This window comes from Caretta caretta, chromosome 8 (genome assembly GCF_965140235.1).
Source record: "Caretta caretta isolate rCarCar2 chromosome 8, rCarCar1.hap1, whole genome shotgun sequence".
NCBI lineage: Eukaryota > Metazoa > Chordata > Testudines > Cheloniidae > Caretta > Caretta caretta.
This window is the reverse complement of record NC_134213.1, coordinates 50,989,889-51,011,433: the sequence shown is the minus strand read 5'-3', so window position 1 is coordinate 51,011,433 and position 21,545 is coordinate 50,989,889. Positions and strand designations below refer to the sequence as shown.

General features: G+C 47.3%; 1 protein-coding gene across 3 annotated transcripts in view; it reads right to left on the bottom strand.

Annotated features, from left to right (window-relative positions):
* The window catches only part of PAPPA2 (pappalysin 2), a 173,482-nt gene that overhangs the window by 90,255 nt on the left and 61,682 nt on the right, over nucleotides 1-21,545 (bottom strand). For all 3 annotated transcript variants that reach the window (XM_048861671.2, XM_075131478.1, XM_048861669.2), the window contains exons 4-11: nucleotides 20,478-20,771; nucleotides 19,025-19,217; nucleotides 16,281-16,402; nucleotides 9,625-10,117; nucleotides 5,885-6,013; nucleotides 3,998-4,089; nucleotides 3,595-3,788; nucleotides 1,621-1,755 (exon numbers count right to left, since the gene is read on the bottom strand). In XM_048861671.2, the coding sequence (XP_048717628.1) occupies nucleotides 1,621-1,755; nucleotides 3,595-3,788; nucleotides 3,998-4,089; nucleotides 5,885-6,013; nucleotides 9,625-10,117; nucleotides 16,281-16,402; nucleotides 19,025-19,217; nucleotides 20,478-20,771 (1,652 nt within the window). The remainder of the gene's footprint in view (nucleotides 1-1,620; nucleotides 1,756-3,594; nucleotides 3,789-3,997; nucleotides 4,090-5,884; nucleotides 6,014-9,624; nucleotides 10,118-16,280; nucleotides 16,403-19,024; nucleotides 19,218-20,477; nucleotides 20,772-21,545) is intronic.

Here is a 21,545-nt window from a genome sequence, read left to right as displayed (position 1 = left end):
GCAGAATAGTAGCAGCAAGGGTGATATTGAAGGTGCCCTTGAAGGCTAACAGTAAAATCTCAAATAACGCCTCTTGGTACAGTAACTCCTCACCTAAAGTTGTCCCCGTTAAGGTTGTTTCGTTGCTGATCAATTAGAGAACATGCTTGTTTAAAGTTGCGCAATGTTCCCTTATAACATTGCTTGGCAGCCGCCTGCTTTGACTACCACTTGCAGAAAGAGCAGCCCTTTGGAGCTAGTGGTGAGGGCTTGGAACCAGAGTGGACCAGCAGCCCACCCCCCCTCCCATCAGCTCCCTGCTCCCTTAAGTTCCCTGTGCAGGAGCTACCCAGCAGGCTATCAATTGCTGGGCAGTTCAGCTGTCCTTCCCCCCACTGCCATGTGCTGCTCCTGCCCCCTGCCTTGGAGCTGCTTCTGGGAGCCTCCTGCTTGCTGTGCGGGGGGCAAGAGAAGAGGGGTGCTAGTATCAGGGTGTCCCCCTCCCCCTGCTCCTGAACCTTATCTTCATAGAGTGGGGGGGGGGGAGGAAAGAAGCACGACAGGACTCAGGAGGGAGGGAGCTTGCTGGCAGCAGCTGCGGTCTCAACTTGCTGATCTACTTAAAAAGGCAATTCGAGTGCGGTCAGTGTACTTAAAGGGGCAATGTGCACATCTCTCTCTCTCACACACACACACACACACACACACACACAGAGTGTGTGTGTCTGTCTCTCTGCCATGCTGTCTCCCCTCCCTCCATTCATGCTGCCTTGTTGAATGCGAGGCTAAATTAACAACTTGTTAACCCTTAAGGGCTCAGTTGAGTGCTAGTTCATCATTTAGCAGTAAAAAGAAAAGGAGGACTTGTGGCACCTTAGAGACTAACCAATTTATTTGAGCCTAAGCTTTCGTGAGCTACAGCTCACTTCACTGGATGTAGCTCACGAAAGCTGATGCTCAAATAAATTGGTTAGTCTAAGGTGCCACCAGTACTCTTTCTTTTTGTGGATACAGACTAACACGACTGCTACTCTGAAACCTGTCATTTAGCAGTAAGGCATTCGCTGGGAAATATCCCATCCTCTGACTTCACCACCTCAACCAAGCTTCACAATCATCATTGCTGTGTACAGTATTAAATTGTTTGTTTAAAACCTACAGTGAGTGAGTGTGTGTGTAAAAATATATATAGTCTTGTCTGGTGAAAAAAGTGTCCCTGGAACCCAACCCCCCTATTTACGTTAATTGTTATGGGGAAATTGGATTCGCTTAAAAGTAGCATTTTCAGGAACAACTACAATGTTAAGCGAGGAGTTCCTGCATTTGCCTGGCAATGGCTTTTTCATTTACAGAACACTGCGTAGGGTTCGGTTTCCCCCGCCGTGGTGATCCATACACTAATGGGGATAAAATGAGTGATACACGTGCCTGTCATTGGCTTTCAGTTGCTATGACTCATCTGTAGAATGCCTGGCTGTAGCTGATCAGTTTGTGACCCAGCTGAGAGCTCTTCATTACTCCAGGACAGGGGGAAGGGAAAGAATTGGCTTTATCCCTGAAAGTGTGGGACAAGGATAGGAAAGCCCTCCCCACCCTACAAAGTAGCCTTCCTGTTAAGCCCAGGTGCCCAATGCCACTTACTTTGAGCCAAACTCTATCATCCAAGGGCGTTTTCTCCCCATCGGCAACCTGAGCATCATCGCGGCTGGTGGTGCAAGGGAACCAAGTAGCAAGGGAATGATGCTCTGGCATATCTTTAAGATGGGATGTGCACACCTGGAAAGGAGAGATTTTCAGCCCCAGCAGCAGCAGCAGCAGGCATGAAGGGGAAGAGAGGGAGAGAACTACCAGCCTCCTACATGCCCACCAGGAAAGAGGCACCACAGCATTAACCAGAGCAGAAGGGAAGGGGTGACAGAAGTCACCTGCTTGAATAAAGAATATTTCAGGGTACCTGTGGGATTGAGGGAAAGACTATGAGCTAGCTCAGTGTAAATGAGCACAAATCCACTGATTTCAGCACAGGGATCCCAATTTACATCAGCTGAGACTTGTGCTCAATAGTCTAGAAGAAAAAACGTTCCGAATAATCAATATACAGGGTCAGATCCTCAACTGGCATAAATCAGTATAGTCCTGTGGATCCACACAGATTTACACCAGATGAGAACCTGGCCCTTGAAATCTTGATTCCTCTGGAACAAGGGGTCTCAAGATTGTCCACTGTACCAAGACTGGCCAGAGAAGAGCCCACACAAATGGCTACAATATTTGCACTTTTCTCCATGCTCCCTGTTCCCCTTTCTTAGGCTCTTTGTATGAAATATTGATATGATGTTGCTAATTTATCTCAATTCCTTATTGGGTTGATGACAATTATTGCACCAAAAAGGTACAAAGCACTGTACAGACAGTTGTAATAATAACACCTAGCTCTATTGCATTTCTCACCAGTTGATCACAAGGCAGTGCTTTACAAAGGAGGTCAGTGTCATTAATTTTATTATTTTAGAGATGAGGAAACTGAGGCACAAAGCTGTGAAGTGACTTGCCCAAGGTCCCCCAGCAGATAAAGCAGGAATAGAACCCAAGTCTCCTGAGTCCCAGTCCAGTGCACCATCCACTGGGCCACACAGCCTCTATCCAGAGCAATGGCATATGCAGAGAGGGACTATGTCTCTAAGAGCTTACTTTACAAACTAAAATGATATATTATTTAAGAGGATGGCGCACAGAGCTATAGGAACTTCCAGATGACACCAGGTCCATCTAGGAGAGCATCCCATTTCAGACAAAGACCAGCACCAAATGTTTCGGATGAAGATGCAATGAGAAGTATGCACAAACACGGCCACAGGAAACATTTCTCCCAGGCTATTCAGCACTGATCCATAGCCCATTGAAGTCAGTGGAAAGATGCCCACTAACTTCAAGGGGCTTCCGACACTAAGTGGTGGGCATATGTTCTGAAGCATGAGGGTTTATATCCTTTCACACCCTGATCCTAAGCGCATTTAGGCCCATGTTAATTTTTATGACTGCAATGGGATAACTCGTGAGCTTAAAGTTATGCACGTACTTAAATGCTTGCTGGATCAGGGCCATAATTTCTCATCATATCTGGTGTAACAATGACGTGCTGCCTATTCATATCAGGGTGAAATTCACCCCCGCACAGAGGACCAGCCCAACGGCTCTGGCCCATCCCAAGTAAGGACTGTGCACTTCTAACTTCAGCCCTTCTGAATCCTTTGTAAAGCTTCTGGCCACAATGCAACCTTGTGGCAGTGAATGCTAAGGGTTAACAGTGCTGGGGGTTTCTTAAACAGCCTTTCCCTTGGTGAGGTGTTGTCTTTTGGAAAGGCCCCATGCAGTGCAACCGACAGCTAAGCTCAGCATGTCATGGCAATGCCAGGATTGTTGTCTGGATTTTCTTTTCAAGTTTATATGGCTGATTTTAAGCTGCCTGATGTGTGAAAGCTGCTCTGCTGGGAGGACTGAGTCACATAGGCCTTTGGGAATAGGTGCTCCATAGGGAGGGACAGGAAAGGCAAGGACACTGGAGATCACATCAGGTTTGGGACTGCCCCTGTACAAGGAAATGCCTAGCCTCACCTTCACAACAGGCTCTCCGGTCACCATGGAAACAGGACATGACTTCTTGTCCTGGTGGGAGGTGTAGGCCTGTGCTGCCCACTGATCCATGTACCCTTTGGGAGTGTAGAGGCCACAGTCCTGGATGCTACTTCTCCTCTCGAAGGGCTCACACACTCCATCCCCCTCGTGAACATAACAGAGGCTCGGCTCTCCTGCAGAGAGGTCAAAGACTAGAAGTTTAGTGTCTACAATGCTTCTGCTGGGGGCAGATCCCTGAAGAGGGTCCTGGCAGACAGGACAGCCCACCACAGGGATGTTACAGCAGGAGAAAAAACTATACCCTTCCCCCGGGTGGTCATCGTGGCCCAAAAAGGGGGTGGCCAAGGAGAGAAGGAATGGGCTGACTCAGCACATGACTTACCAACACAGTTGAAGCCTTTTTCCTTTTTACACTTCCCAGAGCAGCCATCTCCATCTAACAGGTCTCCATCATCGCACTCCTCTTCCAAGCTCCTAAGAGACCATCGGCAAGAAATGTTAACGCCCTCTTGACTAGCTGCCCTTCAAGCTTTTCAGCTCCATAAGGGTCAGGATCCCATGTTTAAGGACAACCCTCAAGACAGATTTCACGGGAGGAATCATGGGATGCCAGCTACATGGAGGGAGAGAAGAGTCTGACTCGTCAGGTGAGGAAGGAGTTAAGAAAGCCAGAGTGGGAGAAAAGAGGCCCCACCCCACCATCATCTTCCTTGGGGAACTCAGCGTGGAAGCAAGTGCAACTACCAAGCCTGTGTGAGAGGAGAAGAGCTGCCAGTGATGTCAGATGTGAAGAATAGTCAGTTTTTCCACTGGGAGTTGGACAAGTCAAGGTGGGGTAAGGGATAGGGATGAGTTTAGTGAGTGAGGGGGGGAAAGCAATAGCCACATGCTACATTTCATGAGAAAACCACAAGCAATTTTCACAAGCAGCATCTGTCAGTGTGCTGCAAAAAGCTGGTCTGATAGCAAAAATAGGGAAAATTATATGCTTAGGTGAATTCAGGTTTATTCTCATGTGTGCACGCACCCACCCACACACACACGCACACACACACACCTTCACACTCAAAACTTCAAATATTCAAGCAATTTTGCTTCAGACACTCTTCATACACAAAGATGCACAACGAGAAAAATCAATCTTGCCTCTCCACTCTCTTGACTTTGACTCACTGTTATTACCCGAAGGTTTAAAATTGTTTACTAAACAAGACTTCCTAAGCTGTGTTCCCAGCTGCCCTTTAGATCAGTCTCGTTAAAAGCCTATCACAAATCTGCACTACTTGCCTCCCATTTACGTTGCTTGTTCAGTTTTTTCAACTTCACTCAGCCTGGACAGTGGAACTAAAGTGGTGATTCACTCTCCAGAGGCCCAGATGCCAGACCCTTAACTGTAGTAAATCAGCAATGAAGTCAACGAAGCTATGCTGAATTACACCAGCTGAGGATCTGGCCCTTTTAGCCAGTTTCCCCTGTTGGGTCTCATGCACTTATCACCAAGTTGAAGTCAGAAAAATTCAGACTGGAAACATGATACAAATTTTTACCAGAGAGGATAGTTAACAATTAGACGAACTTAACCAGGGGATGCTGTAAGTTTCCCCATCATTTGGGGTCTTTAAATAGAGATTGGATGTCATTCTAAAATATATGCTCTAGCAGAGAGCCACAAGTTACTGGGCACAATGCAGAATCATTGGGTGAAGTTCTCTGGCCTGATCTATGCAGGAGGCCAGACTAGATGATCAGAATGCTCCTTTCGGGGTTTAAAAATCTGTGACACTTTATAGAGATTGGTTCTGGCCTAAGCATTGGACCAAGCACCCTCTGACTTTGGGGAAGTTCAGATCAGAATCCAGATCCAAACTCCGCACCTCGCAAGGCCCATCTTTACCTTCTAAGAAGCATTAGATTTTGCAAAACACTTTGGGTTTCAACCTTCATTCTTTAGTAATGGTTTGGCACCACTGACTTGAGAGGAGTTATGCTAGCATAAATCCGGTGTCATGGAGTGAAGGATCAGGTCTTCTGTTTACCTTTGAATCTACTCTACTAGACCAAACGGCTTTAAAAACATCTCCCAAACATGTAGAATTCAGTACTTACATGAAGAAAAGGAGTATTTGTGGCACCTTAGAGACTAACCAATTTATTTGAGCATGAGCTTTCGTGAGCTACAGCTCACTTCATCGGATGCATACCGTGGAAACTGCAGCAGATTTTATATACACACAGAGAATATGAAACAATACCTCCTCCCAGTACTTACATGGTCACTTTTCCGTCTCCACAATAGGGAGTGCCCTGGGTATGGATCAAAGGTGGAGAGGGTTCTCCCACAGCTGCCCCAGCCATGGCCTGCACCTGGTACCGGTACAATTGGCCTGGTGTGACATCCCTGCAAAAACACAGAGGAATGAAACAAACTCGGAGAGAACAAATACCATGTGGGAAACATAGGTCTGTATGTGGCCATTTCCAGTGGATTCATAAGAGGCAAAGGGGATGCTAGAGGTTATAAAAAGCATGTGTTGTATCTAAGCAGAATGGAAAGGTAACGGTCCTGTGGATGCTACCCTGATAGGTAGGAAGTGTTGCAATAATTGGCTGATGAATTTACCTTAATTGTAGCTCAGTTGTAAAGAGTATATCAAAGTTTATTAAGTAATACAATGACCTATAATAACAAATGTTAATGAAAAATAGGTCAAGTTGCTTTCAGTAACAAATGTTGTAAACAGGTGCAAGAGAACCAAATTAGTCCAAACAAAAAAAAGGCCACATTGATATAATTCAAGGACCATGTTGAAATCATGCTTGGTAAAAACAGAAAATGTGGAACTGGAAATTAATAAATAAAAGCTGAAGTGTCAGATATTAGGCCTAATTGTGGGCAAAATCCTGGGGACATGGGCTATTCCACCCACCATTCCCTTTGTGGGTCCTTAAAAGAAAGACTGGGGGAAAGAAAATTAAAAAGATGGAGGCTACTGAAACAAGCTTCATAGTCATGGCTGCCACATGCACCATCTCCTGGGACTCTGGGTCTTTGTCATCCTAATCCTGAGAGATGTCCTGACCAGGCCAGGCCAGGCCAGAGAGAGGGCTCCAGAAAACATCAATGCCTCTACTGGTTCCAGCTGAATCTCCAACACCACTTGGGATGCAACAGGATTGGATTTTAACAACAGCTCCAGTCATTTTCAACTACCTACTTCTCTTTTCCCCCAAAGGGCAGTGATAACTATCTGATACCAACTAAGAGACTGTCAAACAAGGGAGTTTTTCCCTTCTAAAAAACTCTCCAACTAAAGGAAAAGGGGAAAAAAATCTGTTGATAAAATAAAAGCCGTACTCGATACTTCACATTTCAAATACTTTCACTGTTTTTCCTTCCTCTCTGGATCTTTAATAAAATGTTAAAAGAATTTTTAAATGGTGTATTTGTACTAAGCAGGCTAAGAGCTCTATAGGAACAATCCCAAACCTAAGTGTGACCCTAGGAGCCGTTAATGCCCACTGGCACAGGGTGCACTGTCTATCTTCAGACCCAACCAACTCACTGCACCCAAACCTTTGTTGTCATGCTATTTATCCAAAAGGTGTTGTGCAAGGTACCACGTGAAAGCTAATAACGTGCAGGTTATGACTATCATTGTGAAATTCATGTGTTAACGTTACATGTGAAGTTATGAATTCCCTCTGTATGATGTTACCAGAACATGTTGAAGATCAGGCAGCTGAGCCTAGGCAAAGGTGATAAAAAGGTGTGGCCTAGGCAAAGGCATGTCAGTGCGCCTCAATTTACATATTAGCAGTATTCAAAACTATTGAGCTAAACCTGGGGGTGGGAGGGGTTCCTGAGCTCAAGAGACAGAGAATGAAGATAGATCCTGCACCCCAGAGAGACAGAGGACTGAATCCCCAAGAGGCCTTCCTGACTTGTAAGACAAAGAAAATCCAAAGGTGAGGCATGATTATGATTACCCTCTACAAAAGCCGTGTTGACTCTTCCCCAACATACCATGTTCTTCTAGGTCAGTGGTTTTCACCCTTTTTCATTTATGGGCCCCTAAAAAATTTCAAATGGAGATGCAGACCTCTTTGGAAATCTTAGACTTAGTCTGCAGCCCCCCAGGGGTCCACAGACCAAAGGTTGCTATAGTGTCAAGTTTCAACCAATTTGCCTGCAACTGAAGTTAAGCTAGCTGGCCTGGAATTGCCAGGTTCACCTCTGGAGCCTTTTTTAAAAATAAGTGTTACATTAGTTATCCTCCAGTCATCTGGTACAGAGGCTGATTTAAACAATAAGTTACGTACCACAGTTAGTAGTTCTGCAGTTTCATATCCAAGTTCCTTTAGAACTCTTGGGTGAATACCTTCTAGTTCTGGTGACTTATTACTGTTTAAATTGATCAGATTGTTCCAAAACCTCCTCTATTGACACCTCAATCTGGGACAATTCCTCAGATTTTTCACCTAAAAAGAATGGCTCAGGTGTGGAAAACTCCTTCATGGCCTCTGCATTAAAGACTGATGAAAAAAATCATTTTGCTTCTCCACAACAGCCTTGTTTTCCTTGAGTGCTCCTTGACCACCTTGATCGTCCAGTGGCTGCACTGATTGTTTGGGAGGCTTTCTGCTTCTGATGTACATTAAAAAAATTCAGTTAGTTTGTGTGTCTTTTGCTAGTTGCTCTTCAAATTCTTTTTCGGCCTTTTATACTTGGCTTGCCAGAGTTTATGTTCCTTTCTAATTTCCCCAGTAGGATGAAACTTTTCTAAACTTGTGTGCTTCTAGAAAGCTAACAGATTGGTGTCTCTGGAGAGACTGCAAACCTAACACTTTCTCTGGGAGGGTCCAGTGACAGGGGCTGGTTCTTACAGTAGGAAGATTTTGGGATGAATCTGGGGCTAGAAGGGTACTAAGGCCAGGCTGCAAACCAGTAGTAACCAGGTTGGGCAAAGCCAGGATGAGGGTTATGTCCTGTTGGCAGGCTGCTGGGGTCAGAGCTCTGGGCCAAAGCTGCACAGCCACAAGACATGTAGGGATACAAGGCAGACTGTGACAGAACCATAGGCGCCCACTTCTGCTCCTACTGGGGGGTGCTCAACCCCGCTCTGCCCCTGGCCCGGCCCTGATGATGCTCTAGATACAGGATCCTGGGTTTTACAAGGGGGAAGAAGGGAAAGATGGTGTGTGTTAGGGGTGGAGGGGAACAAGAGAGGCAAGGAGTGGGAGAGATGGTCCTCAGAATCTCAATGAAATTTGCATGGCTTGGCCTGGGTATGGATGGATAGATGGAAAGAAGCCACACAGTTCAGATCTGGGCTTTGAGCCCCCTCAAAGTTTAGGGTGTTTAAAACTAGCATGTAAATTTAGCCAGGCAGGCAGACAGGGATAATTTGGCAAATTCCAATCTAGATTCCAGTTTCCCATGTCCCCAGAGTCTGGGGGTATTTGGATCTGAGGTTTTGGTTATGGCCCGTCTCTATATCAATAAAACATTCAGGGTGCCAATATATCCAAGCCACGAGAATGTATTGCACTGTGGCACATGCACATACACAAAGCCATAAGCACAGGTAGGTTTCTCCCCAATTCTACAATTGCCACGAGCCGAGGCTATAGAAAGAGGATCTGTAGCAAGTAATCGGAGGAGCCTGCCATGTTTCCCTCTAGGTGGGCCATCGCATGAAATTATCCCCTACCCTACGTGACTTGAACAGTCATTACCCTGGTCCCACAGATGGGGAAATGTGTCAAAGTTAAAGAGTTCTCTCTAGTGGGAAACAGCTTCCTGGTGAGTATCATGCTAGTGTCACGGAACTGTCATAAGGAATGGGGTGTTCTGGGCAAACTCTGTGGCTGGGCGTTCATGGCACTGCTCACCACAAAGCGGCTGAGTCCTAAAAACCATCAATGAATCCAAATGCAGAAGCCAGGAGAACTAGAACAGCATCCCTCCCCCTCCCCCGGGGCCTTTGGTGGACCGATCTTGCTACTCACGTGTCGGTGAACTTTCGGTGCATGTGCAACCCCGTTATGGGGGAGCCGCTAGCAAACGGGGGGTCCCGCAGGATCCTGTACCTCACAGGCTTGCAGCTGGAGCAGAGAGGGCTCTGGGGCATGGAGGTTAAGAGAGCCGCATCTATCTCCATCCGCTCATCAAAGGTGTAGACCTTTACCCCAGACACCTTCCTGTTGACGTTGAGCCTAACAGTGAGGGGGGTGTCGCAGAAAGTGTCCAGGGGGCCCAGGTGAATGGACTCCCCATGCTCCGTCAGGATTTCAATGTCAGACAAGGCCTTGGGCGAGTCTGTGGAGAGGTAGGTGGTCCACAGTACAAGAGACTCCGGGTACACGGGGTGCAGGAAACGCAGCTCCAGGATACAACCATGCGGCTGGGGGCAAGGAACAGTCATGTTCATGTGGTACAGGTGGAGCTCTGGGCTCCAGGCCTGCAGGCTGGGCTCACAGGGCTGATCCACATCTGGGGGGCCTAGACAAGGGGAGAATATAGATCCCTATAAGGAGCAGGGCAGTTCATTTCAGTAGCAGAGATATATGATAGTCTGTACATACATGCACACACATTGAGGTGAATGCCCCCCATGTATGCACATATAAACACAGATACATACGCACATGTGTGAAGGAGACCAAAGCCCTGAGGTAAGTGGGGAAGGGAGATACCGGGAGAAGCACGAGCAGGAGAGCGCAAGAGGGGAGGACTCCTGCCTCATACTGAGAAAGCGGGACGATCAGCGGGTTATCTTAAGTGCCTACGTCACAAAGTTTGGGGGAGACAGGGTCCTGCACCCCCCACCCCCCCACTTCCTGTGATTCACCGTGACTCTCAGCCAGCCAGTAAAACAGAAGGTTTATTAGAGATGACAGGAACACAGTCCAAACCAAAGCTTGTAGGCACAAACCAGACCCCTCAGTCAGACCCCTCCCTTCTGGTGGGCAGGGAGATTAAACCCCAGCCTTGGGGCTCCTGCCTCTTCCCCAGGCTGCTCCAAACTGATACCCGCTCCAGCCATCTCACCCAGCCTCCCCAGAGCTCCTCCTCCAGCCTTTGTCCAGTTTCCTGGGCAGAAGGTGTCACCTCACCCCCACCCCCCCTGGCTCAGGTATCTTCCCTCAAGGGAAGTCTCCCATTCCCAGCTCAATACTCCCCACTCCCTGCTGCATCACAGCCTGTACACAAATGCAAGAAGCCTGGGAAACAAGCAGGGAGAACTGGAAGTCCTGGCACAGTCAAGGAATTATGATGTGATTGGAACAACAGAGACTTGGTGGGATAACTCACATGACTGGAGTACTGTCATGAATGGATATAAACTGTTCAGGAAGGACAGGCAGAGCAGAAAAGGTGGGGGAGTTGCATTGTATGTAAGGGAGCAGTATGACTGCTCAGAGCTCCGGTATGAAACCGCAGAAAAACCCGAGAGTCTGAGTTAAGTTTAGAAGCGTGAGCAACAAGGGTGATGTTGTGGTGGGAGTCTGCTATAGACCTCCGGACCGGGGAATGAGGTGGACGAGGCTTTCTTCCGGTAACTAACAGAAGTTACTAGATCGCAGGCCCTGGTTCTCATGGGAGACTTCAATCTCCCTGATATCTGCTGGGAGAGCAATACAGCTGTGCACAGACAATCCAGGATGCTTTTGGAAAGTGTAGGGGACAATTTCCTGATGCAAGTGCTGGAGGAACCAACTAGGGGCAGAGCTCTTCTTGACCTGCTGCTTACAAAGCAGGAAGAATTAGTAGGGGAAGCAAAAAAGTGGACGGGAACCTGAGAGGCAGTGACCATGAGATGGTCAAGTTCAGGATCCTGACACAAGGAAGAAAGGAGAGCAGCAGAATATGGACCCTGGACTTCAGAACAGCAGACTTTGACTCCCTCAGGGAACTGATGGGCAGGATCCCCTGGGAGAACAACATGAAGGGGAAAGGAGTCCAGGAGAGTGGCTATATTTTAAAGAATCCTTATTGAGGTTACAGGAACAAACCATCCCGATGTGGAGAAAGAACAGTAAATATGGCAGGCGACCAGCTTGGCTTAACAGTGAAATCCTTGCTGATCTTGAACACAAAAAGAAGCTTACAAGAGGTGGAAGATTGGACAAATGACCAGGGAGGACTATAAAAATATTGCTCAGGCATGCAGGAATGACATCAGGAAGGCCAAATCACACCTGGAGTTGCAGCTGGCAAGAGATGTTAAGAGCAACAACAAGGGTTTCTTCAGGTATGTTAGTAACAAGAAGAAAGTCAAGGAAAGTATGGGCCCCTTACTGAATGAGGGAGGCAACCTAGTGAGAGAGGATGTGGAAAAAGCTAATGTACTCAATGCTTTTTTTGCCTTTGTCTTCACGAAGAAGGTCAGCTCCCTGACTACTGCACTGGGCAGCACAGCATGGGGAGGAGGTGACCAGCCCTCTGTGGAGAAAGAAGTGGTTCAGGACTATTTAGAAAAGCTGGATGAGCACAAGTCCATGGGGCCAGATGTGCTGCATCCGAGAGTGCTAAAGGAGTTGGTGGATGTGACTGCAGAGCCATTGGCCATTATCTTTGAAAACTCATGGCGATCGGGGGAAGTCCCGGATGACTGGAAAGAGGCTAATGTAGTGCTCATCTTTAAAAAAGGGAAGGAGGAGGATCTGGGGAACTACAGGCCAGTCAGCCTCACCTCAGTCCCTGGAAAAAGTCATGGAGCAGGTCCTCAAGGAATCAATTCTGAAGCACTTAGAGGAGAGGAAAGTGATCAGGAACAGTCAGCATGGATTCACCAAGGGCAAGTCATGCCTGATTAATCTAATTGCCTTCTATGACGAAATAAGTGGCTCTATGGATGAGGGGAAAGCAGTGGACATGTTATTCCTTGACTTTAGCAAAGCTTTTGACACGGTCTCCCACAGTATTCTTGCCAGCAAGTTAAAGTAGTATGAGCTGGATGAATGGACTATAAGGTGGGTAGAAAGCTGGCTAGATTGTCGGGCTCAACAGGTAGTGATCAATGGCTCCATGTCTAGCTGGCAACCGATATCAAGCAGAATGCCCCAAGGGTCGGTCCTGGGGCCAGTTTTGTTCAATATCTTCATTAATGATCTGGCAGATGGCCTGGACTGCACCCTCAGCAAGTTTGCAGATGACACTAAACTGGGAGGAGTGATAGATACGCTGGGGGGTGGGGATAGGATACAGAGGGCCCTAGACAAATTGGAGGATTGGGCCAAAAGAAATCTGATGAGGTTCAACAAGCACAAGTGCAGAGTCCTGCATTTAGGACAGAAGAATCCTATGCACCGCTACAGACTAGGGACTGAATGGCTCGGCAGCAGTTCTGCAGAAAAGGACCTAAGTGTTACAGTGGATGAGAAGCTGGATATCAGTCAGTGTGCCCTTGTTGCCAAGAAGGCAAACGGCATTTTGGGCTGTATAAGTAAGGGCATTGCCAGCAGATCGAGGGATGTGATCGTTCCCCTCTATTCGGCATTGGTGAGGCCTCATTTGGAGTAGTGTGTCCAGTTTTGGGCCCCACACTACAAGAAGGATGTGGAAAAATTGGAAAGCATCCAGCGGAGGGCAACAAAAAATGATTAGGAGACTGGAACACATGATTTATGAGGAGAGGTAGCGGGAACTGGGATTATTTAGTCTACAGAAGAGAAAAATGAGGGGGGATTTGATAGCTGCTTTCAACTACCTGAAGGGGGGGGTTCCAAAGAAGATGGATCTAGACTGTTCTCAGTGGTAGCAGATGACAGAACAAGGAGTAATGGTCTCAAGTTGCAGTGGGGGAGATTTAGGTTGGATATTAGGAAAAACTTTTTCCCTAGGAGGGTGGTGAAGCACTGGAATGCATTACCTTGGGAAGTGGTGTAATCTCCTTTCTTTGAGGTTAAGGTCAGGCTTGACAAAGCCCTGGCTAGGATGATTTAGCTGGGGATTGGTCCTGCTGAGCAGGGGGTTGGACTAGATGACTTCCTGAGGTCCCTTCCAACCCTGAGATTCTATTATTCTATTATTATTAGACAATGATGCCATCATATGCACACAGCCACACATAAGCACCAACATACAGTGTGTGCTCAAATGTCTCAGAGCATACAGATATCAAACAAACTTGCGTCTCCATGCATAAATCCTCAGATCCCTAACAGCATCAAGAAACAAACATATGTATCCCACCCTACACGCATGCCTGCACAGACGTACACAGGCCTGAACATGCGTATCTAGGAATTTTTCAACAAAATGGTTTTGGCTCATTTGTTGAAACCAAAACCAATGGTTTTGTGGGAATGGCCAGTCTCCATGGATTGCGCGACCAATAAAAAGTTGAAAAAGAGTTTTGACATTGTTGAAATGGGTCACTTCTCCATTGGCTAAACAAAACATTTCAGTTTTTCAGTTCAAAACCACTTTTTTTGTTTCAAAATTTAACTTCATTTATACTAAAAAAAGTTTCAAAAATGAAAAAAGGTCCAAATCTAAATGTTTTGAAATCCCAAACCAGAATATTTTTCAGTTTATCGGTTCAGAAAAATGTTCAAGCTCTTGACTTTTTGTTCTGATCTGGGAGGGGAAAAATGTTCAAAATCTCAAAAATTCTCACAAGAGAGGAACCCCCGACCCAATCTTATCAAACAGGTCAGTGCAAACATCCCCCCTTTGCACAGAACTGTACAATGACTCAGGCACAAACACATACTCTATATACCTGTGTATCCACAGGAACACCTGCAGACACATGCGTTCATTTTGTCAGAAACACAGGTATACCTGCACACACACACAAACCCACACATGCCTGGACACACAGACACGGACTGCACCAAGCAGGATTCTGTGATTGGTCTCAGTGCCACTGGCATACTAACTATACACCTGCGATGGAGAGCAATTAGCATGAGTTAACTGCCGACACCTCTCACCCTGCATTAGTGCTAGGTTTTGTTCGGACCATCCTTCCCATTCTTAGGCACAAGCTTACAGAGGAGAAGTTATGGAAACTAGTTTTCAGGCAGATCCCAATGCAGGGCTCATGGCCCTATTAGGTGAGTGCATTCGAGTGAGGAGGAGCAGAGGAGCACACCCGGCTGGCTGAGTGTCATCAGTACAGATGGGCCCATGCTGCCAAGTTTGCCTCTGAATTCTTATTTGATCTCCAAACGTTCCAAGGCTGAAGGGGTCAGGGATTAGATCATTCTCCTAGGCGAAGCAGCACAAAAGGAATTTGATGCTTTTCTATAGGGGCAGCTGGCGGTTCTTCTGTCACAGGGAGTGGTGTAAAGCATTAGGGGCATTCTGGGGTGGGCCAAGGGCAGGAGAGGGCATGGCTGTCTGCTGGCTTGGGATCACCAGCATAATAGTCCCTAGTGGAAGTCCTGTTTATCAGGGGCCCATCTCAGCCCTGGAGCAGACTGGGCCGAGAGCCACCTTTGCCTCCACCCCATCAGCGACAGCAAAGCTTGCTCAGGATTGAGCCCTATGCAGTCAGCAAGGGAAACCAACACGGATGTGCTCTGAGCCATGGAAAGAGAAGCTGAGCGTAACCAATTTCAAGTTTACGGACTCTGCTGAAAACGCCCAATTTTTCCCAAGGCCACAAACAATTGTTCTATTTAGTGCCTATCCAAGGCCTGGACTTGTGTCACTGTCCCCATAAAATCCCCCAGGTTGTGCAGAACTGTTTCTCTCTCTCACCCCAGCTGATACATACTGGTGAAAACTGCACACTGGTGTGGAGAAAAATTTAGCATCTGCTAAGGGGAAAGCCAGTTCTGATCTGCAAGGGATGACACGGCCACCTGACAGCCCGGGAAATGGAAAACGCTGAAGCTAACCGCTCCAAACGTTCTGCTGTTTAACCAAATTGGCACAACCTCTTTTTTCCCCCTCATTTGTCACTTTCTCTGATTGCGAGAGAGGTTTCCACCCCGCTCCAGTCTCGAGCGGAAGTTTCCAGTGACACCATGAAACCCTTGGCTCTTTCCTATGCCAGGGGCACGTGCATGCCAGTGTGATTCATGCTGTAACTTGTCTGGTAGGCAAGGCTAGGGGCAAGATAACCTGCCCCAGGGTGCTTTTTAAACTGACCTCCCTGGCTCATAAACACTTGAAACTGGATACACCTATCAGTTCATCCCATCCATCCCGTTGGTGGGGAAGAAGGACTGTTCCCTACGCTGTGTTCTCCAGGGCTCTGCTTGGACCTAAATGATCCAAGAAATGAGATTCTCACCAACACCTCAGGAAGAGTATGCCACTCTCTGTGGCTGGATCAAAGTCCATGGAAGTCCAAGAGAAGGCTCCTATAGGGTTTGATCCAAAGCCAAAGAGGTGGGTGCACCATACACTGGTTTTTCTTTTGGTGACATCAGACCAACTGAACAGGTTTCCAGGTGCCTCTTTTCTCTCTCCAACACCCTCCTGGGAAGCTGTTAGTAACACTGATGAGCTCCCTGCACCCCAAAGTTGCTGGTATCTCCAGTACGGTCCCTGGGAGCTGAGCTTTACCTTATGCAATCTTCTACCAAGAGGATATTTAAATTTAGATAGAGCAGAAAGATATGGAAAATTGGGTCTCAGATGATCTCATCTCCACCGAGCGGAGTGGCAGTCACTGTGAATGAGAGAGGACAAGGCACTTTACCTACTGCCTCCTCAGGGGTCCAGTAGCCGGAGGAGTCACAGACTCGAGGGGAAGAGGCCTCATGCACATATTGGCTGAAAGTACCATCTTCAGCACAGTCCCCGCAGAGGGTGCTGGGGTCCCTGCAGAACAGAGAGAGAGAGAGAGAATGAGAATGAATGAGGAAGACTCTATTCCCCCACAGTTTCTGATCAGACTTGGACTCTTCTCACTCAATCCCCAACTCGGCATGACATGGGAAGCCCATAAGAGCCAGCTGCTTGGCTTGCTTGTTCTCACAGCCAGCTCTGGCAGAGGCTGGGGAGGGAAAGGGAAACCTTCTGGTTAAGGTACCATACTGGCGATCTGGGTTGGATCCCCAGCTTGTCTACAGATTCCCCGTGTGATCTCAGACAGGTCAGTAAACGCTCTGTGCCTCAGCTTCCCCACTCAAAAATGGGGAGAATAGCCTTTCCTGTGTCTGCCTTGACTATTTAGACTGTAAGCAGTCTGGGCCAAAGTACGTCTCATACTATGTGTACGTACAGAGCCTGGCACAAGTGGAGCCATGCACTCAGCTTTGGCCTCTAGATGCCCCCATAATACAAATAAGCGATCATGTTTAATTAAAGTGTCAGCATTAAGTTAACGAGGGACCAGGGCAGTATTTCCTGCTCTAAAGACAATGTCAAAACATTCCATTCAGTTAGTCCTGAACGCGCTGCAGTATTTTTCAATCATAAGCCTCCGCTTTCCTTCTCGGGCCATTCTTTTAATGATGCAAGCCCATTTGATGGTTCAGACACCTGTCTGTGCCCTCACTGTGTGACATATACAGTGCTGTTCTGGCTCCCAAATGGCATATGAGCCATTTGGTGCAGCTAGGGAGCAATTATTCCCTAATTGGGCAGGATGTCCTCAGACATCAATTTTCTATGAATTAAAAGGCATTTGAAAGGCCAGATTTGTAAAATGCTTTCAGGGGGATGCGAGACTTCACTCACCTTCGCAAAGGGCTTTGAGCTGGTAGCTGTTAGAGAAGTATTATTCTTATTCTTTTGCAAATGGCTTATGGGCACAACCGCTTTGCACTGCCATTGTAACTCACAGTATTCACAAGCTGCTAAGCTTTGTAAGGCCCCAAATGAAGACAATATTTAAGCCCTAGTCACCTAAACAATTAAACATGCTTAATTTTCAGGATGTGTGTAAGTCCCATTAAAGTCAATGGGACCGAAGAAGCACATGCCTAAAGATGAGCGCATGCTTAAGTGCTTTGGTGAACATGGATGGACTAGTGAATCAGGGCCTCGGCTACTGTCAGTCTCAGGTCTATACAAACATTTCCCAGGGCATTAATAAAGAAAAGGACAGATTACATACAGTCCTCTCCAAAGCCCGCTGAAGTCAAAGGGAGTAATAAATAAATATTACCAAGCTCTTATATGATGCATTTCATCAATAGGTCTCAATGCTCTTTATGCAGGACATAAATATCCTTACCCCCATTTTACAGATAGGAAAACTGAGGCACAGAGAGGGGAAGTGACTTGATCAATGTCACCCAGCAGGCCAGTGGCAGAGCCAGGACTAGACAGCAGGTCCCCGGAATCCCAGTCCAGTGCTCTATCAATTGGGCCACACTGGGTTTTCACTGACTTCATGATTAGGACCCTGGCCTATGCGATTTTTAAAAATGTATGCGATGCCAATTCTAGAGCAATAACCAGCTGCCGATCTTGAGCGCTTCCCAGCTCAGGGACTCAGAGGATTTCATTATTAAATATTCAGTTAGTGTCGACGATATGTGTAAACTTGAGTCTCTGACGTTAGGCACCCTAGTCAGGCACTCAGACAAAAGAGGCCTGATCTTGAGAACAATGAGTCTCCACAATTCCAGATGAATGTGACTGTTCAGCACCCCTGAAAGTCAGGCTCCTTTTAGTCAGGTGCCTAGCTAGGAACTGAAGGGGCTAACTTAAGATACTGACATCTGAAAATATTACTGACGTGCTCGAAGTCACAAAGCAGGGATCCAAATCCCAACATTCTGGCTCCTGGTCCTGTGCGTTAACCACAAGACCATATTCCCTCCTCATAAATCAGTAGTTTATCCAGTAAGTGCTAAGCAAAGCCCTTTTTTCATTCAGTAACTGCGCTCTCAGGTTGCATTTGGCATTGTCTCCTGATGGCACACAACCCTTTGGCACTCTCTCTGAGCCCCCCCAATAGTGGAATGCTTTTCGGAGGATGCTTGCTTGACACCCCAGCACACACTGCCATCACAGTAGTAAACTTGTAACCAGGCGTTTTTTTCTAGTGAATGTAACTGGGGGGGTTGCCTCGTTCCTCTATTTCTACAAGGCAGCTGCACAAATAGCTGCCCGCTCTCCACCCACTCAAAACACACACACAAAAACCAGGCAGGGTCTGCCAGTTGGCAAAGAGATTGAGGGTTTTGCCAACTCATCTTCATCACCTTCACTAACTTTTGAAATTCCCTGGTTCAGTGCCAAATGACTTTTCCTAGAGAACCACGGACAAATAAATGGTGACAGGCAATTCCCAGTGGAAGCAAGTACAGGCAGTTGTTTAGGGATCCAGGTATGGGCCAAGGTCAGTGGTAGGACTACAAAACCAGTTCCTGGCCAAAGTGATCTAGAAGAAGCAAGAGGCTATCAGTCAGGCCGGCACGTTTTAATTTATGCCGGTTTTCTGGCATGCTCAGCCAAGCATGGGACCTTCTCAGTGACAATGCCTCTTACCTTTCATAGAGAACGCCACTAATGGGAGGCAGCCAGTGGATGGTGAGGGAGTCTTGGCCCTGCCCAGTGACTACCGGGGGCATGGGGATTGGAGTGGGCTTTCTGCTCTGGCTCCATCGCTGGTACACCAGATCCAAATAGCAATGCATTCGAGCCACTTGGTTGGGGGTAAAACTGTCCGTGCAGTCATCGTCTGAGAGAGAAAGGAGGGAAGGGACTGACTGGTCTGTGAAACATTTTGAGATCCTTGTGTGAAAGGCATTATATAAGTGGTCATTAGCAGTATTAATTACTAAATATAGTCCTGTTTTAAGGCTCTCCTGAAGGAGCCGAGAAGAACACAAATGCCCTGGGCTAGAGAGATTCCCCATGGCTTGTCTTACATGACTCCTCATGTTATTTCTCCAGTCGGCCACAAGATGGCACTATTTCAGCAGCTGTTTGTTTTCCTGACTAGACCTCTCCGCAGCACAGGGGTGCTTTCCTGAGCCATGCAGATGGCCAATACCCTTGTTAAGCCAAATAGGGATGAAGCTGTGCGGGAAAGACAAGGGACTCGGAGCATACTGCAAGGTTCTTTTAAAAAAAATTAACAGATGGATGAAAATCAGTGGCTCTCAGACCTCGTTAAGGACAGAAGGGCATTGCTGCCAGTGACACTGTGTGGCTGCCATGATGAGGCAGGCCAGGCATTTCTGCCTGCTCTGTTGCGCTCCTCCAACACACGCACAGAAGGAGCACAGAGCCAGAGCCAGTGCTACTGGACTGGCTTCCATGGAGCTATGCCAATTTACATCCTCTGAGCTTCCAGCCCACAGCATGGGCCCATAGCACATCTGATGTAGGATCCTGCATCCAGTGCCTGCCATGACCTGATGCTGCCAGGGAAGGTGAGGAGTCCCAGAAGCCAATCAATCCACTGTGCAATGGTGTGGCTGGTGCGTGGGAAGTGTACTCCTTCCTGAGCCCAGCAGGTGACCATCTTATACCCTGGAGCATGAGATCTGATTACATTGAGCTTAGCACATGCATAACAGCACGTTATTATCGACCCTAATATTTGCCAGCCAGGTATTGCAAACAGCTCTTCACTCATCAAAGTCGCTGCTGTGTCTAAAGCAGCTCTGCCTCAGAGCTCTAAGTCAATTGGAATTTGGAGGAGTTAGGCCTGAGTAAAAACTCAGTAAGGTCTTTAGGATCTGGCCCATTTCATTGACTGTCAGCAGCAGAACAGATATTGGTTATATGTTTGTATGGCACCTTTTCAGGCCAGCGGCACCACAAAACAGTTGCACAGGGTAATGAATTCAATCGTACCGCTACGCAGTGGTTGTGCAGGCCAAAGCACCAGTCTGTAGGGGCTTAGCTCTTACCCTTGCATTGCTTTGGACATAGGACTCTGGTTTCTTCAGCTGAATTTCTAGCTGATACAATAACAATTCCCTCCAGTTACCTGTGTAGCTCATGTAGTTGTTGAACGGCGTTCCGGAGAAGTGGGTGTGGCCACAAGTGTCATTGGTAGGGTCTGGATCTCGGCAGAGTTTACTTTTGGGGGTAGGGGCTGTGTCAGCACAGAGGTCTCCGGTCTCCATAGAAGGTGTAGTCTCCCTGCAGGGATCATCACAAGATTCCCTTTCGCTCACTCCCTTAAAGACATGGTAGAGTCCCAGGATATGTCCTACTTCGTGGATCATGGTGTTGGTATGGCCAGGCATGCCATAATAGGCTGGATTGAGGACCACGCCACCTGGAATTGCAAGCGCATTCAGTGTCATTAAGAGAGAGATGCGGGGAAGTAACTACCTCCAACCTCTAATGGTTTAGCCCAGCTAATACTCATGTCTCAGTTTTCTTAGCAATCACAAACAAGGTGTCTGATGCAAGAGGCAAGACAGACTTTCAGGAAGGTTGAAGGCACTCAGTGCCTTGCAAGAGCCGATTGGCACCTTGCTGGATCAGGTTCTTTGGTATTCCAACACCTGGGTCATCCGATCATTTCGGCTGCTGTTTCCTTTAATGTCTGTTCTGAGATAAAACTCTCATTTACAGCCTTGGGTACCCTCTAAATGTACATGTATGTACCTGGGTTTGAATGTTGCCCTTAGTCTCCGGGGAGGAGTCAAGACTGTCATGGCATGAGCATCACACATCTCAGTTGGATGCACCAGGAACAGTATCCCCAATAATGCCACGGCAAACCTGGTGGCTGAACTTTGTGACTTTGTCCTCACCCATAACTATTTCATATCTGGGGACAATGTATACCTTCAAATCAGCGGCACTGCTATGGGTACCCGCATGGCCCCACAGTTTGCCAACATTTTTATGGCTGACATAGAACAACGCTTCCTCAGCTCTCGTCCTCTAATGCCCCTACTCTACTTGCGCTACATTGATGACATCTTCATCATCTGGACCCATGCAAAAGAAGCCCTTGAGGAATTCCACCATGATTTCAACAATTTCTATCCCACCATCAACCTCAGCCTGAACCAGTCCACACAAGAGATCCACTTTCTGG